Source organism: Lepidochelys olivacea (assembly GCF_965140295.1).
Source record: "Lepidochelys olivacea isolate rLepOli2 genome assembly, chromosome: 2".
NCBI lineage: Eukaryota > Metazoa > Chordata > Testudines > Cheloniidae > Lepidochelys > Lepidochelys olivacea.
The window spans coordinates 147,393,117-147,407,223 of NC_140412.1; the positions used below are offsets into that span (position 1 = coordinate 147,393,117).

General features: G+C 43.9%; 1 protein-coding gene across 2 annotated transcripts in view; it reads left to right on the forward strand.

The window, feature by feature from the left end:
• Nucleotides 1–14,107, forward strand: part of NFX1 (nuclear transcription factor, X-box binding 1) — a 229,281-nt gene that overhangs the window by 22,278 nt on the left and 192,896 nt on the right. For both annotated transcript variants that reach the window (XM_084619772.1, XM_084619773.1), the window contains exon 3: nucleotides 5,710–5,871. In XM_084619772.1, coding sequence (XP_084475898.1) covers nucleotides 5,710–5,871 — 162 coding nt within the window. The remainder of the gene's footprint in view (nucleotides 1–5,709; nucleotides 5,872–14,107) is intronic.

A 14,107-nucleotide genomic window follows, 5' to 3' on the forward strand; every position in this document is an offset into this window, starting at 1 on the left:
CCCATGCCACTCTGTAATGACTTCGCCTGGCACCGTTGCAGTTCACAGGCTAGCGGCATATAGTTCTGGGCAGCTTTGGGACATCAGTAGCAGCTGTGCTTTCCGTGCCTTTGTTACCCTCAGGAGTGAGATATCGGCTAAAATCACTACCGCCTGTGGAAAATTAGTGCCACTACTCCGTACCATTGCCCTATGGTCGTACCCATGGAAATAAAGGTTGATGTTTCATTGTTTCATATAATGGAAACGTTCCTTCCTCATTTTTTCTCCTCCCTCCTCACCCTTCCCCCCCCCCCCCACCCCAGCTTCTATGCCCTTGGTGGGACATATTCCCGATGCCTGGGACTGGAGAGCTAGGGTGTGCAGAGGGACTCCAAAGCTGAAGTGTCAACAAGCATGGTTTTATGGGATTAAGAGAATGGGGTTCTGAAATGTATCTTTCACTTTCCACTGTGACTGTAAATCCAATGATACATTGTCTGTTTTATCTGTAGCTACTGCTATTGGGGCCCAGTGGAGTACCCCTTCCACACCCATGGAATGACTGACCCTGGTGAGGACTGAAAGAAGGGGACTGTGGAGGATATGTTCATTGAGATCCTCCAAGCTAGTGCTGCATTGGACTGTGAATGGAGGGTCTGCTATGTGAATGTGGCAGATCGCATAGAAAAGCCCAGAAGTCTCAGTGGGAAAAGGAGAGGGAGATGCACCGGGACATGAGTCTTTTTAGGCAGGAAATACAAATGCAGCAGACCTTTGTTGACCCACAGGTCCAACAATCATGAGCTCACTTCCCTGCGCAGTCAGTGGAGAACTCCATTTTAGCATCTCCCTGTAGGGAGGTGGAGTGGCCTCCCACTGAGCCAGAGGGGGCGGGACCACTCTCTGAGCCCAGGTGGGTGGAGCCAGGCTGTGCCCATCCCTCCCACTGGAAGTCAGGAGGCAAAACAGAAAGTATAAAGGGCAAGTCCTGGAGCTCAGTTGTGCTGCAGCCACCGGAGGAGACAGATGCCTCCCACCCCACCCTTTCCTGATGCTGAAAACCCTACAGGAGCCCTGCTGAGCTGAGGACTGGCCAGAGCTGCTCGCTGACCCGAGGCACTGAGGATTCGGCTACTGGCAGTCCCAGCATCTACCCTGAGGAAACTGTGTACTCCCACGAATCCAGATACGCCCCAAGGGGAGGAAGTGGCCAAGGGACAGCTGACCCAGTCTGGCTGCATTGCTGCTGGAAACCTGGTCAACGTGTTGTGGCTGGATTCCCCGCTGACCCACTGGTGAAACAATCACTGGGCTGGGACCCGGTGGAGTTGAATTCCTATCCCTGTTACTTCATTCCTGGGGACAGTAAGGACAACCAGAACTTCACATATATCCCCCGTGGCGCTCTCAGGTCAGCGTACGTGTAGCTGAAATGGACAGGAATGTTTTCTACTGTTCTAATTTTAAAGTTCTGTTTTGATAATTTTAGCAGTTTGTTTTTAATTGTACTTTTTGTCTTTTTTGCATTTTTTTTGGTATGCAATAAATTTTTATTTACTGAAAATAAGTTCATCTTTATTACTTCACAGCATGTACTCCAGGATGCCTAGTCCTACTCAAAGCATCTACTACTTGTAAATGTACAGGGCCACTGAATTCATAGGTACAGTTTTTTTTTAAGTATATTAATTACAAATGTACAGCAAACATGGCAAAATTCATAGATGCATTAAAAGACCATGTGATGTTCATAAATGGTACACCAAGCAGTACACAATTTCTAGCAGCCTCTAAAACTGCGGGCCAGGGCCAGCGCTGGCCAGCACAGCACATTACTGTGAGTGACCATTAAAGTGCTCCTTCAGTGCATAGATCCTCAATGAGATCTTTAATGGCCCTTGTGTCTGCCTGTTGAAAGTAATCAGACAGCCACTCCATCTCTGCCCTCTATCCCGGTGACATTTTTCCCCTTTTACTTCACAGATATTATGCAAGACACAACAGGCAGCTATAACGAGGGGGATATTTTTCTCACTGTGATCTAATCTAGTGAGTAAACACTGCCAGTGTCCCTTCAGTCTGCTGAAAGCACGTTCAAATGTCATTCTGCACCTGCTGAGCTGGTAGTTGAAACTTTGGTATGTCAGGGTGGCCAGAGTAAGGCTTCATGAGGAAGGGGTAGGATGGGTCTCCCAGGATCACTATTGACATTTCAACATTGCCAGTGTAATATGCTGGTTGGAAAAGCATGTCCCTGCTTGCAGCTTCCTGTGAACCGTCCTGTTGTTCTTAAAGATGTGAGCATCCCATACCTTCCCTGACCAGGCCATGTTGATATCGGTGAGGCATTCCCCATGATCCACCAACATTTGCAGAACCACAGGAAAGGAGCCATTTCCATTGATGTACCCTGTCAAGATGGATTGGTGCGAAATTAGGGATGTGTGTGCCATCTATCACCCCAACACGGTTCGGGAACTCCTTTTCTGCACATCCATCCACGATGTCCTGCTTATTGCCTAGAATTGCTGTCCTGTGTAACAGGAGATGCTAAATGGCCATATACGCTGGTGTGGTAACAGCCTCTGCTGTGGATTTTCCAACTCTAAAAGATTTCCCATTGACTGGTAGCAATCCAGCTTTGCAAGATTCTACTGCGTGATTGCCACTTACTACTTAACCGTCAATGCAGCTCTTATTCTGGTATTCATGCACTGGAGGGTGAGGGCCAGAAAAATGTGCTATGTGGGTGTGGCACACTTTACCTCCAAGCAGCACCCTGGAACCCCCATATTCACCTGTTGTATAATTGATATATTTCACACAAAGCATGTCATGTAAGATACCTTATGAAGGGTCATGATCTGCTGAAACCCATTCTGTCAAACGATGTCTATTGTTAGTGTGCATCAAGTTATGAGACTTTGCTGAGTGGTTGTTACTGAAATATGCTGTAAATTTGCTAGTGACATACAAAGGATGTGATCCCAGCCTAGGAGGATGTTCCACAACCATTAATTAGCAGGGGAGTTGTAATAAAAGTTTTTTACAATTCAGTGACAGTTGCACAAGACCACACCAGGGGAATCGCTCAACCCTGTGACTCAGCAAAGCCCACGAGGACATGTTTTGGGCTAGTATTTTCCAGACACGTGGACTGAGGGTATAAAATAAGGGACAGTAGCATCATGCCTTTGTCTTTCTCCTCCCCCACCTACATTGGAAACAACAAGAATACTGGTCCCAGGTTTGAGAGAGAGAGGCCTGTGCATTAAGAACCCTAACATCCAGTGGGGTGGGAAAACTGCTTGATCTAAATACTGCCTAGTGTAATAAGGTTTGAGACTTAGATTGTGTGCTTATCTTTTATTTTCTTTGGTAACTATTTCTGACCCGTTATACCTACCACTTATTATCACTTACAATCTTTCTCAAGTTAATAAATGTTTTATATTTTACCTAAAACTGTATTTTGGTTGAGGTGCTTGGGAAAATCTCAGCTCAGGTTACAAAGGCTGGTGTATGTCCTCTCCACATTGAGGGAGGGACAGACTGGGTAATAAACTTACACTGACCAGGGCAAGACACTACAGCTCTGGGGTGCAAAGCTGGGGAGATGGGGGGAATTGTCTGGTGCCGTTTTCTGTGTGATTTGTGAGTGGCTTTGGGAGCATTCACGAAATTTAGCTGAATGTGGCGCTCAACATGCTGTTGTGCTGAGTGATAGCAGCGCCTGAGGGGTTCGCTGCTTGTCACTAGCGAAGCATTGTGAGAGATGGCCCAGGTTGGAGAGTTAAGGGGGCACAGCAGTACCCCAGTTCCAGGTTGTGCCCTAGGGATCCTGTCACAGCAGGTTTGTGGTATTTAAAAAAGGCTTAACAACTATGGAATAGGGATGGTATTATGGGATGGAGAAAGTTAAATGATGTATGCTTGACTCTTGCCCTCAGCCACCCCAATGCCCATGCAGCTTGTGTGTACCCCACAACATGTTGCAACAATTTGTCAAAAGGTATTTCACTGAAGGGTGATGCAGAGTACCCTGGGTGTACCTCTCATGTACCGAAGTTTGTGTTGGGACAGGCACTTCTGGTGAGGATGTGTAGAATCAACCCAAGCAGCCATACTGGAATTGCGGCAGCTTTATGCTGACATAACTTGAGTCGACCAAAGTTTGTAGTGTAAATGTGGCGTTGCAGCAGCAGGCTGTCCTCCTCTAAAGCAGACCCACTATTAGATGATACCCCACCATACATGAGCCAGTGTTCTATACAACCACATAAAAATACTTAAGAGGGAAGGAAGTCTTAATAAGATTGAAGCCATTGTGGTGTTTGGTGGCCCTTTTGAAAGGGATATCTCTTTCACTGTTTTCAGTGGGACTGAGCATCTTGATTCCACCATCATCCCCAAGGGCAGGATGTGACATCAGTCCCATAGAGGATTGTGGGAAATGGTCATTTTGGAAGGGAAAATTTTTTTGTGCCAGGTAACTTGACAAATAAAAGTAAAAAATAACCATTAATCCTAAATGTCTTCAAAAGCCACCCATTGGACTGGATCCCGTCATCAGATAGGCCAGAAGGAAACGTGAAAGTACCATGTATGTGTGTGCTGCTAGGGAACTCAAATTACACTAACTATTGCCCTGTCACCAACTTTTCAAACTTCCCATATTAAAATTCTGTGCATTGGCAGCATTGTAATATTTCTTTTAGGTTTAATTGTTGTTTTTGCTCATTTTTTTTATAACTTAAAAATAGTAAATTTTCCTTCAGAAGAAACCTTAAATGTGCCCTGTAATGACACAGTGCAAAACCACTCAACTATGATTAAGTATTTTAGGTTTTGTGGACTCAGATTAGATTAAATTGACTTCTAAAGATGCCCTTGATTTTTTTTTTTTCTTCTTCTCCTCTCCTACCCCTACTCCCATGGGTTAGCTATAGGGCAGAATTAAGGTTGTTTGGCTGCCCTAACTATATTTGCACACCTTAATGTATTTTCAGACTTTTCCCACTATCTGTTTTTAGTTTCTTCCAGCTGGTGTTTGAGGTGCACTTCCCTCTTTGTTTTCAGGGTAGTCTTTGATGCTAATTTGCCTACTAAAGGGGTCCCACATTATGGCAACCATCCCTTTGGGCGAGAGTAGTTGAATGTGGCTCTGTCTGGAGCCCACCACTCTGTTCCTAAAACAGCCAGTTAGAAAATGCTTCCTCTTGTGGGTGGAGTATGAAGCCTTCTGTATGTTCCCAGTACTGCATCATTCAACTGGCCTGTAAATAATGCACAGGTACAGGATTTTAACTTCATTTAGATTGAGATTTGTATAGTGATGTATATGTTGCGGTGTTCTTTTTAAATAGTAGAAAAAAGCTAAATTCTCCCACTTAAGGTAGTTAGAACAAAAGACTTGTAAAATTTTCTTTTCTGCCAAATAAGAATCACTAATAGGTTTAAAGGAAACACCTGAACAATTTATTATTGCTTTTGCCCAAATTTAAGAGACTGACACACAAGGAAAGCAGAAAATTTGCACCAAATTTTTGGATTGGAATCTTTCAGCTTTTCTAACAGAAGAAAAAGCTTTGCATTATATCCACAGGAAGAAATAAATTCTAAAATTGCATTTAAAGTGTAGCATATTTTGGTGCCATTTTTAGTGTGAATAACTTGTGCATATTGTCTTGATTAATTTAGGTGTGTTTGTATTGAATTTTTTTTCAGGTTCTCTGATAGAGCAGCTGACCACAGAGAAATATGAGTGTATGGTGTGCTGTGAGGTGATCCGAAAAATAGCCCCGGTATGGAGCTGTCAGAATTGTTATCATGTGTTTCATCTGAACTGCATTAAGAAGTGGGCAAGATCACCAGCATCACAAGCTGAAGGTAGGTATTTTCTTATCAGATGTAGAAGTTCACATTTTTCATGGTATGTGGAAGAAGACAAATTCTAGTCCTAAATTACCTGTGCATTTAAGTTGATTAGTACAACTGCCTCTGAATAAAGCAAGCTTTAAATCAGAGATGGACAAATTTTATAGTTCTTCACATTACAACGCTAATGTTATTTTCTATACCTTTGGCTGAATGAACTTCCAGGAGAGAGAGAGAGAGAGAGTGAGTGAGAAAGTATGTGAGAGAATGATAGTGGCATGCCAGTACTGCTATGGTTACAGATGCATTGAGACATCTGTTTAACTGTTACCTTTTCTAAGTTCTCTAGAATTGACGTGCTTAGTTGGATTTATTTGAAATTTGCTGTGCTTCAGGAGGGTGCAGGATAGGGTTAGTCACCCATATATTGGAGGCATTTGTATGTAGTGTTCTGGCAATATGAGCCCTGAAAAAAATAGCCATTTTTAAAGAAACTTATGGGTGGGGTTTTTTTTCCACTCAGCGTTTGAGATCAAACTGTTGATTAGTGGATCAGAATGCAGTCAATCTGCTAAGATTTACCCAACGTAGTGATGGCAGCCTGAGAAAATTAAGATGTGCATTTTCTGCACTGTGCACACACCAATACAGAAAAATAGCTAGAGGGTTTCTATTCTTGTCGTTTTATATGGTTTAAAACTCAAAGCTTGTAAGCTGTCTAAAATCTGAATGTTTAATTGGATTGCTTTAAAGTTTGCGGTGCCTGATGGGGTGCAGGGTAGTGTGTATTAGTGATCCAAATTTGAGGTCATTTGACTCTGGGATTCCTGAGTTATGGGGCCTTCCCCAACCCCTTCCCCCACCACCTTCCTTCTGCTTCCTTGTACTGTTAAATGAAGAAGTATTAATCACTGGTAGAATCACATGCCTTGTTGAATTTGATGACTGAAGTCACCATCGATGGCTTTGAATTCAGCCTTCCATTAACTAAACTAAGGTTAAATTAATCACAAGCCCTCATCTAAGACAAAAGGAGTTTTGAACTGAGTGGCTGGACATTACATTCCCGCAAATAAAACTGCCACCCTGACTCTCAAATGGTAGTAATCATACTATTTTATGTGTGGTGGGTGTGGGAAATTAGACACGGGAATGCTTCTTGGGAGGGAAGGAGTACTAGGGGGTGGAGGAGTGAGGGAATGGTGGGGGATTTTAGGGAGAAGGATAAATGGGAATGGATGTTAAGGGGAGGCGAGAGATGTTGGGGGCTTAGGTGAGGGAGGCATTGCACCTCCTCAACTCTGCCAGTGCACTTCAACCGCCCTGCATCTCCCAGTTATGCCAGTGGACCCCAAATATCCTGCACACAGAGCTGTGCCACCTACCATGCACCCCAACTCTGCCAGTGCACCCCTGCCACCCCAGTTGTCCCAACCCCCCTGCATCTCCCAGCTCAGCCCATGGACCCCAACCACCCTGCAGCCACAGAAATCTTTGGAGGGAAGAAATTAGACATGAGAATGTTTTCTTGAAGGGGAGAGGGGTTACGGGGTTGGGGGTGCAATCCACACCAGTGACCCTGTAACCTGGGGTGGCTCTCAATGCTTTGCGGCTGTATTTCCCAGCCTCGGATGCTCGCAGCCAAACTGTCAGTACGCAGGTCACAGCCTAAGTGTCTGCGGGCTAGACAGCTCTGGTTTAGAAGCTCTGGTACCAGCAGCCTGCCAGCAGCACACCAAATATGCTCTTCCCTGGTCTCCACCAGGCTTGGGTACTGCTTGCAGGGTGACCCCAACACACTCCCAATCATGAATTTTTCAAAAGCCATGTGCTCCGTAATGTCTAACTCTCTCCTGGACAGTTCAGAGAAATAATAGGGTTTGTTTGTTCCTCTAAAAGCACACAACCTGGCAGCTTTCCACATTCACTTTAATTTAAATACAGTACTGGTGGTTCAGATTAAAAGTAAAACACATTCTTTAACAAAAGAAGATAGGATTTTAAGTGAGTTCAAGTATAAGAGAGAAAGTTAGAAAGGGTAACAAGCAAATAAAAGCGAAAATACACACCTGAGTCTAAAACTTAATTTTAGCAGGGTTCAGGGTTTGTTCAAGATGGTTTCTCTCACCAATCATCATTCTTCCTAGCCATGACAGACTTTTCCTCAGTCAGAACTGTACTTAGTCGTTGGCTGCGTGTAGGTGTGTGCGTGTGTATTGTTTCTGTGTGCTGTCTCAACTCAAGTTCCCCGGATTCTCTCTCTTCCCTTTTTTAAAGATGAGCACTATATTTGCCTTTTTCCAATCGTCCAGGACCTCCCCCAATCACCACGACTTTTCAAAGATAACGGCCAATGGCTCTGCAATCACATCCGCCAATTCCCTCACTGGGTTGCCTCTCCCATTCACTAAGGGTCCCACACTTTCCCTGACCACTTTCTTGTTGCTAACATACTGTAGAAACCCTTTTGTTACTGTTCACATCCCTTGCTAGCTGCAACTCCAGTTGTGCTTTGGCCTTCCTGATTACACCTCTGCATGCTCGAACAATATTTTTATACTCCTTCCTAGTCATCTGTCCCATTTCCCACTTCTTGTAAGCTTCCTTTTTGTGTTTAAGCTCACCGACGATTTCTCTCTTAAGCCAAGCTGGTGGTCTGCCATATTTGCTATACTTTCTGCATATTGGGATGATTTGCTCCTGCACCCTCAATAAGGCTTCTTTAAAATACACTTATACCCCTCGTATTAGCCTCCCAGTGGATCTTGCCCATCAGTTCCCTGAGGGAGTCAAAGTCTGCTTTTCTGAAATCTAGGGTCCGTATTCTGCTGCTCTCCTTTCTTCCTTTTGTCAGGATCCTGAACTCGACCATGTCATGGTCACTACTGCCCAGGTTGCCACCCATTTCTACTTGCCCTACATATTCTGCCCTGTTCGTGAGAAGCAGGTCAAGAGAAGCATGGCCTGTAACAAAGTGGCCTTTGCTGGGACACTACTGAGAATTCAGGACAAATTGCTTAGAGCAGGGTAGTCACAGCCCAAAGCTGGGGGTCCTTCACGACTAAGGCACACCAAACTAGCCAAACAGAGAGGACTTCGGTTTTACCCCACTGGCTAACCAGAAGTAATACAAGCAATTCCCTCAGACACTCCAGTTTCCCAGTATCACCACCAGCGGCACTCATGGGGATGAATGGTTATGAAAACCAATACCCCAGTAAAAGAAAACAGGTTCTCCCAATCCCAAAGGACCAAGCCCCAGACCCAGGTCAATATACCAGTCAGATCTCACCCACAAATCACGCTGTTGCCAATTCTTTAGAATCTAAAATCTAAAGGTTTATTCATAAAAAGAAAGAAATATAGATGAGAGTTAAAATTGGTTAAATGGAATCAAATATGTACAACAATTGCCAAGTTCTTAGTTCAGGCTTGTTTCAGGCTTGATGGGATTACTGCTGATTTAAGCCAATCAAGTCTCTCGAGTACAAACATCCCAGATTGGAGGGGTCGTTCAGTCCTTTGTTCAGAGCTTCAGTTTCAAGCACAGTTCCTCTAGAGGTCAGAAGCAGGATTGAAGACAAAATGGAGGGGTTTCCACAGCCTTTTGTATCCCTGCCGTGTGGAAGGAAACCCCTTTGTTCTTACTGTGGGAAGTCACAGCCGCAAGATGGAGTTTGGAGTCACATGAGCAAGTCACGTATCCATGCATGCCTCAGTTAGCAGGTGGCAGCCATTGCTTACATGCTACCTTGAACATCTCCAGGAAGGTTCTCAGATGTGGATTGGAGTCTCCCAAGGTCCACTGTCAATTAAGTGTTTCTTAATTGGGCACCTAATCTGAATAATTCTTTCTCAAGAAGCTGACCAAATGCTTCACTAATGCTTCACTATGTGTTAGAATCAAACACATTGAGATACAAGTACATAGCCCATATTCATAACTTCACATACAGAAATGATACAGACAGCATAATCATAACCAGCAAATTACAACCTTTTCATAGACACCTTGCTTGGCCTCCTTTTTACAAGATTTGGTGCAATTATAGGATCTTGGTTGCAACAATGATTTATACGGTCACAGTTCATGTCAATAACATGTCACAGTCCCTAGTTGGTTCCTCCAGCACTTACACCAGGAAGTTGTCCCTCCACATTCTCCAAAAACTTCCTGGATTGTCTGTGCACTGCTATATTGCTCTCCCAGCAGATATCAGGGTGATTGAAGTCCCCCATGAAAACCAGGGCCTTGGATCTGGAAACTTCTGTTAGTTGTCCAAAGAAAGCCTAGTCTACCTCATTCTTCTGGTCTGGTGGTCTATAGCAGATGCCCACCACGACATCTCCCTTATTGCTCTCGCCTCTAAGATTAATCCAAAGACTGTCAACAGGCTTTTCTCCAGTTTCATACTGGAGCTCTGAGCAATCATACTGCTCTCTTACATACAGTGCAACTCCTCCACCTTTTCTCCCCCACCTGACCTTCCTGAACAGTTTATGCCCATCCATGACAGTGCTCCAGTCTGCCCATTTGACCTAGTTAGTTACTATCCTTTACCTTGTACATGTTGATTCGATCAGAACATCTCTATCCATCACGCTGTTGTCGTGACCTTATCTTTAGGGAGGGGTCAGTGTGTTCCTGTTATCTTTGGGGAATGAGTTTGTACCACACCTGATATCGGGGTGTTCTGTTACCACCCTTATGGACTGTGGTTGCGTGAGTGTCCTGTGCCTAGCACTTCTTAGGAATGTGTATGTGTTTGCAATACCAGCCCTGTTTTTGCCAAGTTCTCTGAACTTGCAAGCAGGCATGTTTTATAACAGGGCCTGACTTCTGCTTACAGCCTGACTTTTGATAACTTTGTTTCATATCAGCAGGGCCAAAATACTACTTTAATTCAGGCCTCATGTTTTGTGCTCTCTTTCTACTACAAGGACCTTCCCCAGAAGCACAAGGGTTTGCTTCCCTTGTTGTCTTGGGTGAAAGATCTTGGTCTAGGATTGTTTCTCATCTGTATTCAATTTCTAAATACTTCAAACCCCCCTTTAATTGAAGGACCCATTTTTTGCAGCTATTCCTTTCTATCTAATTATGGATGCAAAAAATGACTTCTGTCCTTGCTTGTCTTGCTTGTCAGTATGATTTTGAACTGAATTGGGCCCACTATGGATGCCAGCCTACTCAAGGAGCAAGTTTGTTTTTGACCACCAAGAAGTTGCTGTGATCAGGTCCTGGCTCTTGCTACAAACATTGAGGCTGGATTCTGATGAAAACTCAAGACCAATACTGCTTTTATCCATCTGTGAGTGGCAAAGATGCAGTTTGGAAGGATGGTCTGCTACCGAAACTGGCCGAAGGGATCCCCTGTGTGTGGATTCTCAGGCTGCAGAGTGCCATGCTTAGTAGCCAAAGGATGTGCTTGTACTTCGGAAATCAAACCAGCAGGCCATGCACTTAGAATAATGGGCTACCACAAGGCTCTGTACTTGCTCCAATACACCAGTGATATGCATGAAACGATAGCGCAGAAGTTTGAGTATGCTGATGACTTGCAACTCAGGCTCATAGATTTAAAGAACTTGAAGTGAACCTTACATCTGACCTTAAGATCATGGAGGAGTACTTCCAGAAGTGGCAACAGAGACCAAATCTGAGTCAATCAGTAGTCTCTACTTTCCACCTTGATAATAGAATTGCACAAAATGCTCTAACTGTGGAGTTGTGTGGCGAAACTGTGCGTTATGACCGAAAACTAACATATCTTGGTGTCATCCTTGACTGTAGACTGACCTTTCATAATTACCTCAAGAAAGTAGCCTCTAACACGAAAACTTATTTCAAAATTATTCAGAAGTTAGTGGGAACAAGCTGTGGATCTACTGCCTCGGTGCTACAAACATCAGTCTTGGCCCTAGTGTACTACTTGCAGAGTACTGTGCGCCTTTGTAGACAAGAATCTGCCGAACCCAGCTTGTGGCTGGGCAGCTGAATCAGAACATACGAATCATCACGGGAACTTTTAAAATCAACGTCTCTACCACGGCTTTCTGTATTAGCTTGAGGTTCGATGTTTGCTATCTGCTGAGATATATCCACAGGACAAGAACTTAAATGTTCCAAAGAGTACCCAGAACTTCCCATTCAGTAGGTTATGGATAACATATCCCAACAATGCCTGAAATTGCAAAATTTAATGACCACCTAATGTCTTTGGCTCCGGCCAGGGAATGGCAAAGTTCTGGATCTCATCTACCTTCCAAACAAGCACATCGTTACTGACCCAACAAGCTGCCCTCTTGGTTTTAACCTGCCACGCAGACTTTGTGCCACATTGAACAACATCTGAACAAACCGCGGAAGATGCAGCTAATTGATGCGCAAGTGGAAAATTGGACTCCCCTTTGTGTGACTGAGGTGAGACCATCCAAACCATCGAACATCACGCATCTTTAGTTTGCCAACCCCACTGTTCACATCCTTTTACAGCCCATTCACACTCACCCACAGGATTTCATCTAGCGCTGTTAAATTAGAAAAGGAAGGAAAAGGTTGGTCTTGCCATTTTCTGTTCCTCTGGAGGTGGCAACAGCTAGGGGTAATTTATTTATGTACATTCCAGGTGTAGTCAGTGTGTCAGGTGTACCTATGTGAAATGGTGAAGGCAGTAGTAGGCCCTGCTTGGTAAAGTTGTGTTGGTGATATGAGGACTTCTAGATAACTTTGAGTTGTGTGATGGAGTTGTGGTTAAATGTTTTGCACCTTCTGTGTGAGCAAAGGGAAGAGCTGCATGAGTCTTCAGGTTCTACTGTGCATCAATGTATAGTTGTGTACATTATGGAATTAGCAGGGCACAGGTGTTTTAATAGAGTGCTTTCATATCCCAGCTTGCTACCAACAATTATCTATGCATTTATTATCTGCATATATTCCAGGTAAAGTGAGTGTGGTCGATGTCAGGTGTAGCTTGTTGGTAAATTGTCTAGTAAATTGCTTAACTACATTTTGGTTCCTTATGAAATATATTCAAGAGATGAAATAACCAATGTTAGTCAGGTTTAGTGCTATAAGCCAATAATGATATAATACAGGAAAATGGTTCTGTTCAATACCAGATTCCAGGAAGTCGTCTTATGTAGTATTGATGCATTCATCTCATGCAGAAGGTGTATGTGACGGGACCTCTGAGTACAGCCTGGGACTGTGGGACTGCTATGCACCCATAACTCTCCAGCCTGGGTTGTCTCTCACAGTGCTTTGCTAGTGTCAAGCAGCAAACCCTTCTAGGTGCTGTTATTACTCAGCCGCCACCATGCAGAGGCACACCCAGCTAAATTGCATGCATGTTCTCCAAGTCACTCATGAACTATGCACAGGGAAACATCAGCAAATCTCCCAAGCCACTAACCTTGCACCCAGGTGTGCTGAAACAATTTGTATAGTGGGGTTACTGAGATCCATTGAACCAAACTGTAAACCCTGTTTATGATGGAAACCACTTCAAGTCAGGGGATTTGGCCAGCACCCCTAATTCCAGCACCTATGCTTGCACTCCAGAAATATACCATCTTACACTGCTCAAGACCTTCTCTTTAACAGTGCAAACTCATTAGTTGGCCACTTCATCAAAGGAAAGTGGATGTGCACTAGCCTTTGTAAACTGAGCAGATTCTCCAAGCACTTTAGACAAACTCACTGGTAAGGGTAAAACATTAAGTTTATTAACTACAAAAAGATAGATTTCAAGTGATTATAAGTGGTAGGCATAAAGGTTAGAGATGCTTACTTTTTCTTTTCTAAAGGTAACTATGCGTTCTAAATCCTAAATTTTTAAACTAAGCAAGAGTTTAATCAAATAGTTTTTCTCATCCCACTGAATGTAGCAGGTAGGTTATAGTTCTTAATGCACAGGCTGAATTTCCTTCTCAGTCTGGGACTAGCCTTCTCAGTTCAGTCTCTGTCTTCTCACTGTTCTTGTTGTCTTCAGCGTAAGTGGAGAGAGGTGGTCTCATGATGCCACTGTCCCTTATTTTATACTCTCATTTCATGTGTCTGGAAAAATACTGGCTCAGACATGTACTAGTGGGCCTGCTGAGTCAGAGTTGAGCAATCCTCGTGTGCTGCTTTGCACAACTGAGTCATAGAGTTTAGGGTTATATGGGGAATATAAGAGAGGGCACAAGCATCCGTATCCACTATTTCTAGGCAGATATATTCAAGAACCTTTTCAGGACTACAAAGTGT